The sequence below is a fragment of the Martes martes genome (genome assembly GCF_963455335.1).
Source record: "Martes martes genome assembly, chromosome: 6".
Classification (NCBI taxonomy): domain Eukaryota; kingdom Metazoa; phylum Chordata; class Mammalia; order Carnivora; family Mustelidae; genus Martes; species Martes martes.
Genome location: NC_137893.1, coordinates 86,280,725 through 86,292,741, shown reverse-complemented (window position 1 = coordinate 86,292,741; position 12,017 = coordinate 86,280,725). Strand labels below are relative to the sequence as shown.

The following is a 12,017-nucleotide window of genomic DNA, read 5'->3' as shown; positions in this document are numbered from 1 at the left end:
TAGTCCCCCACATGCCCTTCCTCTGGCAGCCTCCCAGCTCTTGAGAGAGAGGGGTTGTAGGAAGCTGGAAATGGAACACAGTGCAGGGAGCTCTAGGAGACGCCGACGGTGGGGAGGTGGGAGGAGGCTGTGGAGATGGCAAGGGGCCTGGGATGGGAGCAGAGCTTTGGATTAAGCTTCAGGAAATTGGGGGGGACCACTAAGTGAAGGGGTGTGGAAGGAAGTGGGAAGGGGAAACGTGAGTCACCTCATGGGTTGTGTCCGGAGAGCTGTCTTCAGATCTTCCACAATTTGGTTCCTCATCTCCGTCTCTTCCTCATCAAAGGCATATAGACTCTGCATCTGAGGTAGGTGGAAGAGGTAGAGGTCCTGCTGGGCTGCCTGATTCCCAGCTGCCTGCACCCCCCAGAGCCCAGGTGCGACCCAGGAACCACCGTAGACTCAGAAAGGGTGGGGCCTCAAGGTATGGTTTCCTAAGAGGGTCAGATTCTGAGAAGACCCAGGTTCCAATCCCAGACTTCACTTTCCTCATCTGTGGAATGGGGAGAATTATTGGCCCAGCCTATTTTCCAAGACTGTGTGATACACAAATGGTTAATAAGTGTTTAAATGCCTGGGGACCTCTTGAGTCACACAGAGAAGGGAGACATTATGATTAAAAAAGTAACTGGAAACCTACTGATCCCCAGTGAGTGGGGTGTGAAGGGCAGGGAAAGATGCGAGAGGATCACTCTCCCCATTGGCTTTTCCAGGTGGGGCGGGGGGCAGGGGAGGAGCCATCGCTCACCGCCGCCATAGAGTTGATGCGGTCAATGTAATAGTCAGGCCAGCTGGTCGCCAATTTGTTGGGGTCCTCCTGCTCCTGGAAGAAGAAAGACTGTATGGACCACCTGGCAAGATGGGCCCATGGCCTGAGGTCCTGAGCTTCATTCACTGTCAGCAGATTCACTCTCCAGCCCCACCCAGATAGGGATAACTTCCAGGAAGTTGCAAAATCTCTCCAGGCTTCCATTTCTTCCATGGTAAAAATGTAAATAATGAACACTGACTCTCATGACCGGCCAGTGACACAGGCAGAAATCACACAGGTATATGCACTTTCCCTGAACAAGATAGATAATTAAAAATAAATTCTTTTTTTTTCCCTGTTGTATCTGTTCCCTCTTTGCTTCTTAATAAAATATAATTTTATGTCTGTTGAACCTGATAAAAATCTGTGTTTATATTTTATACATCTGGTTTTTCAAATTTTACTTTCTAATACCATTCTTATTGTATTTTACAAAAGTATTGGTTTTTGAGAGTTTGGAATTAAAAAAAAACTTGTTTTTTCTCTCAGATTGTTTGAGAAGCACTGATATAAAGCATTTCGTGCAGTTCCTTGGCACATGGTAGGCACTCTGTGAATAGTAACTTCACTAAAAGAGGGAGAGAGACTCCCAAAGCCCTAGGTTATGGAGAGACTCGGGAGGGCTTGGTGTAGCTGTAGCTCCGGCAGAACCCAGAGCACAGGGCCTTTGGCCCAGTCTTCAGGTGCTAAGGGAAAGCCTCAATCCTTCCCCAGGATGGGCAAGAACAATGAGAGTTGAGTAAATATTAACGTTGATTGAAGATCTAGCTCTGCCCTTCAGCCAGTGACTCTGCTTCTGTACATTACATACACCCTGCTCCTTCCTGTACCTGTCTTATTTGGACATTCCCGTTCACCTGCCTTCTGCTAATTTCCTGCTTTCAAATCTGCACAAAAACGTGCCTCCTCTTGCAGAACCTTGCTGACAAACCACCTGTCCGTCAGCTGACCTGGACTTTGCCCTGTATCCCTCAGCTCTATCTACTCAAGCTTCACCATTTCGTTTCACAAAATTCAAATTTTAGATCAGTGGGAAAGATGCCTTGATTTGGTCTTTGTGATTTCACATGGCTATGTGTTAACTCTTCATGATGGAAGACCCCCAATTCTATCTTTTGACCTTGGGAAGGGGATCACAGAACTAAAAACAAATGCATCATCAAATATACACTTTTCTGCCTCTGCCAGCTCATCATTTATCCATCCCATATGCATTAAATGAGCATCTACTACATGCCAACCACTGTTCTGAGCCCTGAAAGTACTGAGCAAAAAGTCAGTCTCTGTAATTCAGGAATCAATCCCAATTACAACTGCACCCAAAACCATAAGATACCTAGGAATAAACCTAACCAAAGAGGCAAAGAATCTGTACTAAAAAAACTGTAAAGTACTCATGAAAGAAATTGAGGAAGACACAAAGAAATGGAAAAATGTTCCATGCTCATGGATTGGAAGAACAAATATTGTGAAAATGTCTATGCTACCTAAAGCAATCTACACAGTTAATGCAATCCCTATCAAAATACCATCAATTTTTTTCCAAGAAATGGAACAAAATAATCCTAAAATTTATATGGAACAAGAAAAGAACTTGAATAATCAGATGAATGTTGAAAAAGAAAGCCAAGGGGTGCCTGGGTGGCTCAGTGGGTTAAAGCCTCTGCCTTCAGCTCGGGTCATGATCCCAGGGTCCTGGGATCGAGCCCCACATCGGGCTCTCTGCTCAGCAGGGAGCCTGCTTCCTCCTCTCTGCCCGCCTCTCTACTTGTGATCTCTGTCTGTCAAATAAATAAATAAAATCTTTAAAAAAAAAAAAAGAAAAGAAAAAGAAAGCCAAAGTGGGTGGCATAACAATTCCAGACTTCAAGCTCTATTACAAAGCTGTCATCATCAAGATAGTATGGTACTAGTACAAAAACAGACACATAGATCAATGGAACAGAATAGAGAGCCCAGAAATAGACCCTCAACTCTATGGTCAACTAATCTTTGACAAAGCAGGAAAGAATGTCCAACGGAAAAAAGACTTCTTCAACAAATGGTGTTGGGAAAATTGAACAGCCACATGCAGAAAAATGAAACTGGACCATTTCCTTACACCACACATGAAAATAGACTCAAAATGGATGAAAGACCTCAATGTGAGAAAGGAATTCATCAAAATCTTGAGGAGAACACAGGCAGCAACCTCTTCAACCTCAGTTACAGCAACTTCTTCCTAGACACATCACCAAAGGCAAGGGAAGCAAGGGCAAAAATGAAATATTGGGACTTCATCAACATCAAAACCTTTTGCACAGCAAAGGAAACAGTTAACAAAACCAAAAGACAACTGACAGAATGGGAGAAAATATTAGCAAATGACATATCAGATAAAGGGCTAGTATCCAAAATCTATAAAGAACTTATCAAACTCAACACCTGAAGAACAAGTAATCCAATCAAGAAATGGGCAGAGGACAGAAACAGACATTTCTGGAAAGAAGACATGTGGATGGCCAACATACTATGAAAAAGTGCTCCACATCACTTGGCACCAGGGAAATACAAATCAAAACCACAATGAGATACCACCTCACACCGGTCAGAATGGCTAAAATTAGTAAGTCAGGAAAAAACAGATGCTGGCAAGGATGCAGAGAAAGGGGAACCTTCCTACACTGTTGGTGGGAAAGCAAGCTGGTGCAGCCATTCTGGAAAACAGCATGGAGTTTCCTCAGAAAGTTGAAAATAGAGCTACCCTATGACCCAGCAATTGCATTACTGGGTATTTACCCTAAAGATACAAATGCAGTGATCCAAAGGGGCACGTGCACCCGAATTTTTATAGCAGCAATGTCCACAATAGCCAACCCATGGAAAGAACCTAGATGTCCATCAACAGATGAATGGATAAAGAAGATGTGGTATGTATATACAATGGAATACTATGCAGCCATCAAAAGAAATGAAATCTTGCCATTTGCAACAACATGGATGGAACTAGAGGGTATTATGCTGAGTGAAATAAGTCAATCAGAGAAAGACAATTATCATATGATCTCACTGATATGAGGAATTTGAGAAGAAAAGTGGGGGGTTGGGGGTAGGGAAGAAAAAAATGAAACAAGATGGGATCAGGAGGAAGACAAACCATAAGAAACTCTCAATCTCACAAAACAAACTGAGGGTTGCTGGGGGGAGGGGGTTAGGGAGAGGGTGGTTGGATTATGGACATTGGGGAGGGTATGTGCTATGGTGAGTGCTATGAAGTGTGTAAGCCTGACAATTCACAGACCTGTACCCCTCAGGCTAATAATACATTATATGTTAATAAAAAATAAATTAAAAAAAAAGTCAGTCTCTGTCTTCCATAGAACAGTCTAGTGCCAGAGGTAGTGTGACAAATGCTCTATGGTAGAAGTGTCTATAGTGGGTTGTGGAAGCCCAGGGTGGGGGCATCTCTCAGAGAACCCTCATGAGCCTTCTGTGTTAGATGCCCCCACTTCTTGCTGAAGCTAAGGTGTTAAGGACAGAGGAAGCACCATATAGCAAGAAAGGGGTGTGTGAAAGTGTGGAGGAAGATTACAAGCAATCTGGTTTGGAAGGTAGAACAAGTTGTTCTTACATTTTAATTCATTTTTTATTGAAGTTGTGCAAGAGATCCACTTGCAGGAACTCCATAGTAAATCCATTTGGAAAGTGGAGAAGCACAAGACATGATTAACTACTCCTGAAGTTAATTTTCTCCTCCCTCCCTCTTATAACTTGCACTTTTTAAAGATCTTCATTTTCACTATAAGAGCTCTGGACACAGCACATAGTATTTTGCAGGTGCCTAATAAATGTGCATCGAGTATACTAGACTAGTGTGCACAGCCCCTACATCTTGCCATAGGCACTCGGACTCCAGCAGGTCTGGGTTCTAGCAATGGTGCGGCCACTGGCCATGACTGGCTGGAACCTTCGGGCAAGTCCATTGCCTCCCTAGGCTGTCCTCACTTCATATGCAGAAGAAAGGACCAGACTGAAAAGTTTCTCAGCTCCTTCCAACTCTAGAATGGTATAGCAGTCTAATCCCCAATTTTATAAGGTCATGGAGCCCCAGATAGACAAATACCCTGGGTGAGGAGAAGATGAAAAGAGCCATGAACAAACAGGCTCAGGAAACATAAAGGAGCAAAGCCTCAGGACTGTCCCAGACCTGCCTGTCTCCTCCCAGCAGGAGCAGATCTGAGCCTCAGATGCAGGAATAACTGGGTCCTAACTTCCAAATTCCTATACTCTAAGGTCAAAGGAACAAGCTGCTAGTCTTAAAAATGGGAGGGTGTGATATGAGGAAGTGGAGATGCAACATGGGGGGTTTGGTGGGTAGGAAAAGAACAAATGAAACAAGATGGGATCGGGAGGGAGACAACCATAACAGACTCTTAATCTCACACAAAAAACTGAGGGTTGTCGGGGGGAGGGGAGAGGGAGAGGGTAGTGGGGTTGTGGACATTGGGGAGGGTATGTGCTATGGTGAGTGCTGTGAAGTGTGTAAACCTGGCAATTTACAGACTTATACCCCTGGGGCTAATAATACATTATATGTTAATTTAAAAAATTAAAAATTAAAAAAAAATGGGAGGGTGGAGGGGAGACAAGGAAGATGGACCAAGAAAGAGAGAGGCTAATAAAATAGAAGGGGCACAAGAGAGATACAGACAAAAAGATGTGTAGGAGAGACACAGATATGGAGAAAGACCAAGGGAAGCAGAGGGGAGGAGATAAGATTAATGAAGCCCCGACTGGCGCCTGGAACACCCCCCTTCCTAAGGAGGACCATAATCAGGAGACCAATGACATCTCTTAATGAAGGAGAAGAGGGGAAGGAGAAAGTGGGGAGAATGGAGACCAACGTGTGACCTTGATATACTTGCTGCTCTGTAAGGCCAAGCCTGGGACGGGTAGGAGGGCCAAAAATCCTGAAGAGGCCACCCTGGCCCCAAACTGATACCTCACAACACAAAGCAGCTCTTGGGTACAGCACAGGACAACACACTCTCCAGGCAGGCATGGAAAGAGAGTGTAGACTTGTCATCTTGGTGTCTCCTGGACCCAGCCCTGCTCCTAGAACCCAGTGGGCATCTGCACCAAGGAGTTCTGGAAAACAGAATCCCATTTCCCAGAGGGTCAGCTCCATGAGAGTGGGGAATTTTTTGTCCTGATTTATTCATGGCCGTGCCTCCAACACCTAGAATGATGCCAGCATATAATAAATATCTGTTGACTGAGTGAGCAAGCATGGAGGCAAGAACTGCCCATGCTGGGGACCCTGAGGTGGCCGTGGAAGGGGACAGACATGGCACCTTCTTCTTGCTGCAGTAGATCTGCCATTTCTTCTCTGGAGGCAGTGCAAACACAGCCTCTCGGTTCTTGTCGGTGAGATCCAATTCATCCTGCAAAGACAAGAAATATGTCAGACCCAGAGATGGTTGACATTAGAATATTCAGTGTTTCAGGAAATTGTAATTCCTCCAAACCTATCCCTCAGTTTACTGTCTCCCTTCAGAAAGTATCAAGGCATGATAGGGCAATTCTTCTTCTTCTTCTTCTTCCCTTACATCCACCCAAGCCTGGGCTGTTTCTATTCATGCTTCCCTTACTTCCTGTCCACTCCCACTTGTCTCTACAAATCCATCCTCCTCCTTCAGGATCCCTGTTCCCTGTTCCCTGCTCACCTCCTTCCTCCATTGCTTTGCAAGTTCCTAACCATCTTTCCCCAGGTTTCTGCTCTTTATTCTTTTGTCCTTCTTAAGCTGGTCAACATCATAAGTCAAGGCCTGACAAAGCACTCAGTCTATAGATCTAGTTTTTGCCCCATCCTGCAAGTCTCCTTGTCCTTTGGGTTTCTACCCCAGAAATTCTGGCTCCCCCCAACCTCAGCATGGTCTCAGCTCAGGCTGAGAAGAACTGGTGAGGACAAGAAGCTGTCCTCTCTTGGCAAGAAGAGTATGCAGTGGAAAGGGAGGTTCTGACCCACTTCCCATGGAGGTGTGTCTGTCAGGGGCAGCTCCTCCGCCCACACAAGGCTGGAGGCTCCACTAGACTAAGCCACACTCCCCAAGGAGTAGAATTGGGTAGTTCTGATATCATCGAATGTAGGGTTGTTCTATATGTAGTTTGGAGTGACACTGTAGGTTTGGCTGCACTAGATGGGCTCTAAGAAGCTCTCTTATTGAAGACTTTTCTCTTGTGATTCATGAGCTGTGCTAAGGCTCATAAAAGAAAGAGTTAATGGGCCATAGGAAACAGCCTGCTTTTCAACTCAAGTATTGTGAGCTTTCTTTTTAAATAAAAAGCAATACTTGCATTAAGACAATAAAGTAGGGGCACGTAAGCATCTGCTTTGGGCTCAGGTTATGATCTCAGGGTCCTGGGATCGAGACCCATGTTGAGCTCCCTGCTCAGCCAGGAGTCTGCTTCTCTCTCTCTCCAACTGCCCCTCCCTCATTCTCTCTCTCCCTTTCTCTCAAATAACTAAATAAAATATTTTTTAAAAAAGATAATAAGGCACATTATTAATAATCTTTATATTTTCAAGAAGGACAAACAGTGAAAGTAATATCTAAGAAAATATAAGAGTCTTAAATATCAATATCTCTTTCTCCTAAACTTTAAGGAAGAACGTTGAAGATTTTCCTTTACATAGATCAGAACTGTCCAATAGAAATATAAGGTGAATATAAGGTGAGCCAAATGTATTTTTAAAAAATTTCTAGTCATAGTAAAAATTAAGAATGGGTGCAGGCACCTGGGTGGGGGGGTCAGTGGGTTAAGCCTCTGCCTTCAGCTCAGGTCACAATCCCAGGGTCTTAGGATCGAGCCCCGCATGGGACTCTCTGCTCAGCAGGGAACCTGATTCCCCTCCCCCTCTGCCTGCCTCTCTGCCTACTTGTGATCTCTCTCTCTATGTTAAATAAATAAATAAAATATTTTTAAAAATTAAGAATGGGTGAAGTTAAATTTAATAATATATTTCATTTAATCCAAAATACCTAAAATATAATCATTTCAACATGTGTTCAACAGAAAAAATTATCAGTGACCTTGAAGAAAAGAATATAAAGTATCTAAATCATCAAAATCTGGTGTATATTTCACCCTTACAGCTCTTCTCAGTTCAGACCAGCCGCATCTCAAATATGCAGCAGCCCCAAGGGACCATAGCTGCCATTTTGGACAGCACATACAAAGATAATCAGAAACAATGCCCATTAGTTCACCTGCCTTTGAAACTAACTCCTGCAGATCTAATGTTAAACAAAGGTTCTTCCCTAGAATCACTCTCTACATATCCCAGTAACAACCTTCGTCAAGATTTCCAGAGCCCAGCTTAAAGTTTCTGGAGTATTCCTTTCCATGGTCAGAATCAGGAGTCAAAGAAATAGTAGAGATATATGCACCTCACTCTTCCCAGTGCAAACTGCATCTCTTCTTCTATTACTTACGTGGTTAGTTCTACCTGGTCTGCCCTCCCTGACCACCCACCCCCTGGATCCTGATCTAATTTACTTAGGCTCAAGGTCAGCCTCTTCCAGCAAACCTTTCATATCCATTTCCAGATAAGACCACCTTTCCCTTCCTGCATTCCAGAACAGTTACATTCAAACTTGGATCCTGGTTACTCATGCACCTGTCTTTTCTCGTCACTAAATCAATGGTTATTTCTTGGTGATTTGGTTCAGCCCAGGTAGCCTATGACTAACTGCAGACCATTCACTCCTTATTGAATCTGTCCTTGTTTCTGTGACAACCACACTCTCTGGCAATCCCTCCTGCTTTGCTCTATGTTCATCCTGGGCTCCCTTGATGTCTTCTAGTCTTCTCTCCTACTGTCAAATATTGAAATCCCTCAGGGCACCAACCTGGATCCTGGGGTCCTGGGGTCCTGGGGTCTACTTCCATGCTTCCCAGTAAAGACTTCTCAGCCATTCCCAAGGACTGTTACTACCCCAAACTCTCTCAAACCTGTGTCTTTAGCCCCCCAGTTTCCTGAGCTCCAGACCCTCAGATCCAACTGCCTCCCATGCCCATCTATTTTGACATCCCTCAGGTACCTCACACGTTTATGTAGTATCACCACGTGCCAGGCACTGTTCTAAGTGCTTAATGTTTATTCATTAAACTTACAACAACCCATTTTACAGATGTGGAAATTGAGGCACAGAGAGAACATGCAAACTGAGTTCATCACTCTGGCCCCTAAACCCGAGTTTCATACGGCATCTCCTGTCTTTTACAGGGTCCCAACATCCACCCAGTTCCTCACATCAGCAACTTGGGTATTCCCTGATTCTAGTCATTCCCCAAGCCCAGCAAGTCCGGTATTTCCTCCTAAATAGCTCTTCAATCTGTTCTCTCCATTCTCACTAATAACATTTAGTCTAAATCACTATTCTCTCTAGTTTGGATTGCACTAAAACCCTCTTAATGTCCTACCCATAACCCTTCTTCTTTTAGAAGACCATCCTGCTCCATTGACTTTCTGTTACCCTTAAGATCAAGTATGAAATCCTGTTACTCTCATCTTCCATGGTGAACTCCTAAAGGTCCAGCTCTTTTCTGACTGAAGATTCACATATTATGCTTCTCTTACTGGGGCAACCTCTGTCACTGCTCTGCAACCCTATTCACTTCTCTAGCCATCAATCTGCTTTTGGATCTCAATGGAAATGTCATTCTTTGGGGGGACCATTTTGACCCTCAGTCAAGAATTAAACTCTGTTAGACATTGCCACAGGCCCAAGAATGTTCTCTTTCCAAACACTCACTACATTTGTCATTACTGTTCAAAATCAGTCTTCTCTATTAGACTTTATGTTCTTGGAGGCAGGGACCAGCACACAGTGGGCTCTCAAGGAATATTTTTCATTTGCTCAATGCTAATCTCAGTGATAGCTTAATGTGCAAAACTGGCTCAATGTTAGTTTGCTCTGTTTGTTTGCTGATGCCAGTCTCCTTGCAGACAAGACTTGTGTAACTCATCCTTGTTTTTGTCAAAGTACTTTGTAAGGAGTCCTGCTCACTAAAGATGCTCAATAAATACTCGCTAAATAAAAGGGCCAAGGAAAGGAACATCTTTCATCCTGTCCTTCTTTCAAAGCTCATGTGCTCTGTTCATACTGTGGTAATATAACAAATATAGTTTTTCATCTGGCTATTCATTTGTATTCTTCAGAATATCCTTTATAATGCATTGATAGTAGTAAGTGAAGCCTTTCCCTACATTCTATGAGCCATTCTAGCAAATTGTCCAACCTGAGGAGAGGATCATGGGAACTTCCGACTCGCAGCCATGTCTCTCTGAAGTGTAGGGCAACATGGGGACCTACTACTTCTGATTGGTGTCTGGGTGGGGGGCCATCTTGTGGATCTGAGCCCTTCCTCTGTGGGGTCTGTGTGAACTCTGGGTAGTTAGTGTCAGCATGGAGTTAGGTTGTAGGACACTAGTTGGTATCTGCAATGAATGAGGAAATTGCTTGGCATCGAAAACCCACATATTTACTGTCAGCAATATTCTGAGTAAAATAAACAAAAAACAAACAAACAGATCTTGGAAGTACTAACACCAATCATGTTCCAAATGTCATTCTATACTAGTAAATACTTTGTTCTCTCCCATCCATTGCTCTACACAGGGTTCAGCCCTGAACCCCGGGGGGTGGGTCTGGCATCCCTGATCTGGGAGTCTCCTTGACTTTATCTCGCCACCAGACCTCCAAGAAGAAGAATCATGCTTCTTTCCTGCTCTGTCTCCTTGTGGTCAGAGTATAGAATTTCACATGCTCACTTTGTGAATGGTTCTCACAAAGGCGTACTGCTGCTTTAGTCTGAATGGACATCACAGAGTCAGGAAGAGCTGCTACCAGTGTCAAAGACAGAGCTTCCACCTGCCATAGGCTAGACATGGAATATAATCACCCAGCCCGGGACCAGGCATGAACCAGGTGCAATACAGGCATCTCTACCTCCATATTTCTAGTTAATCATGCCTGCTTTGAGGACTTGGTATCTGCCTACAAAGTCCCACTCTGTCCCTTGTTCTTGTATTCTGTATTCTTGTATTCTTGTATTCTGAAGGAATCCCAGGGAAGTTCCAGAAAGAAGGTGTCAAATGTTCTGGTATTCTTTGAAGCTCCTCACTGCCTTATTTCACAAAAGCCTGGACCTATTCATTTCAAGATGGCCTAACTGCTGTACCATGAGATCCAGAACCAGCTGGAGATATGAGGTAGGTCCATTCTTCTAGGGACATATTTCATGGTATCCTCCCCGGTAAATGACTTATTTTTCCCTCATAGCTGAGGTGTCCTGGAGGGCCCACCCTCACCAGAAGCAGAGTTTCATAGGTAGAAATCCCAGCACATGGGTCCCCACCCTCTGTCCTGCTCTGCCTACTCCAGAATCCCACTCCCCATTGTCAACATCCTCCCTTCTCTGTCCCCTCACTGACCACCAGCTCTGCGAAGCGGACGTTGAGCTCCTCTGGGTTCGGGATAGGACTTGAAAACTCCATATACTGCAGAGGGTGGTTGTCCCGGAGGTTGATCTCAGGGAGGCTGCTGCCCCCAAAGCAGCACAAGAAGCCCAGGCCATGGCGGCTCCTCTTGCGGGGGGCCATGGTCACTCCAGGCCAGGGGGGATAGTCAACAGGCCGATGCCCTAGGTCCTCATTGTGATCTGGACAGGAAAACAGACAGCATAGAGGGGTCAGGCAATGGCAGCCAGGGCAGGGACAGTGGTCACTGAGCCACTGTTATTTCTTTGCCCAACTGCTTGGAGCCCTCGACCCAACAATCAGGCCCGCCCTCCCTTCTCTCACAGCTTCTTTCCACCTGGAGGCATTCCCTCCCCATCATCTCCTCCAGTGTCTCCTGCCACAAACACTTGCAGGTACTCCTTCCATGCCCCCAGAGAACAGAGGTGGGCAGTAGTCACAGAACGTGAATTGCACCTTCTCCATGATTGTACAGATGGATATCCCAGTCCCTTTCCTCTAGCAGAGCCATTTTCAGCAGGGCCAACTCAGTCACTAGATCCATCTTAAGGTGTACAGATGCCTGGTTTAAAGGTTTCATCCAGTGGGAAGGGGAGGGTTGAAGTAGGCTGGAGAGGAGACGGCAAGCTAATTATATGGCAT

At 44.8% G+C, this 12,017-nt stretch overlaps 1 protein-coding gene across 4 annotated transcripts in view; it reads right to left on the bottom strand.

The window, feature by feature from the left end:
* The window catches only part of DAAM2 (dishevelled associated activator of morphogenesis 2), a gene marked incomplete at its 5' end in the record, with an annotated part of 56,655 nt that extends 45,157 nt beyond the window's left edge, over nt 1–11,498 (bottom strand). For all 4 annotated transcript variants that reach the window (XM_080805349.1, XM_080805351.1, XM_080805350.1 and 1 more), the window contains 4 exons: nt 248–342; nt 788–862; nt 6,184–6,273; nt 11,331–11,498. In XM_080805349.1, the coding sequence (XP_080661475.1) occupies nt 248–342; nt 788–862; nt 6,184–6,273; nt 11,331–11,498 (428 nt within the window). The remainder of the gene's footprint in view (nt 1–247; nt 343–787; nt 863–6,183; nt 6,274–11,330) is intronic.
* Between the last annotated feature and the right edge of the window lie 519 nt (nt 11,499–12,017).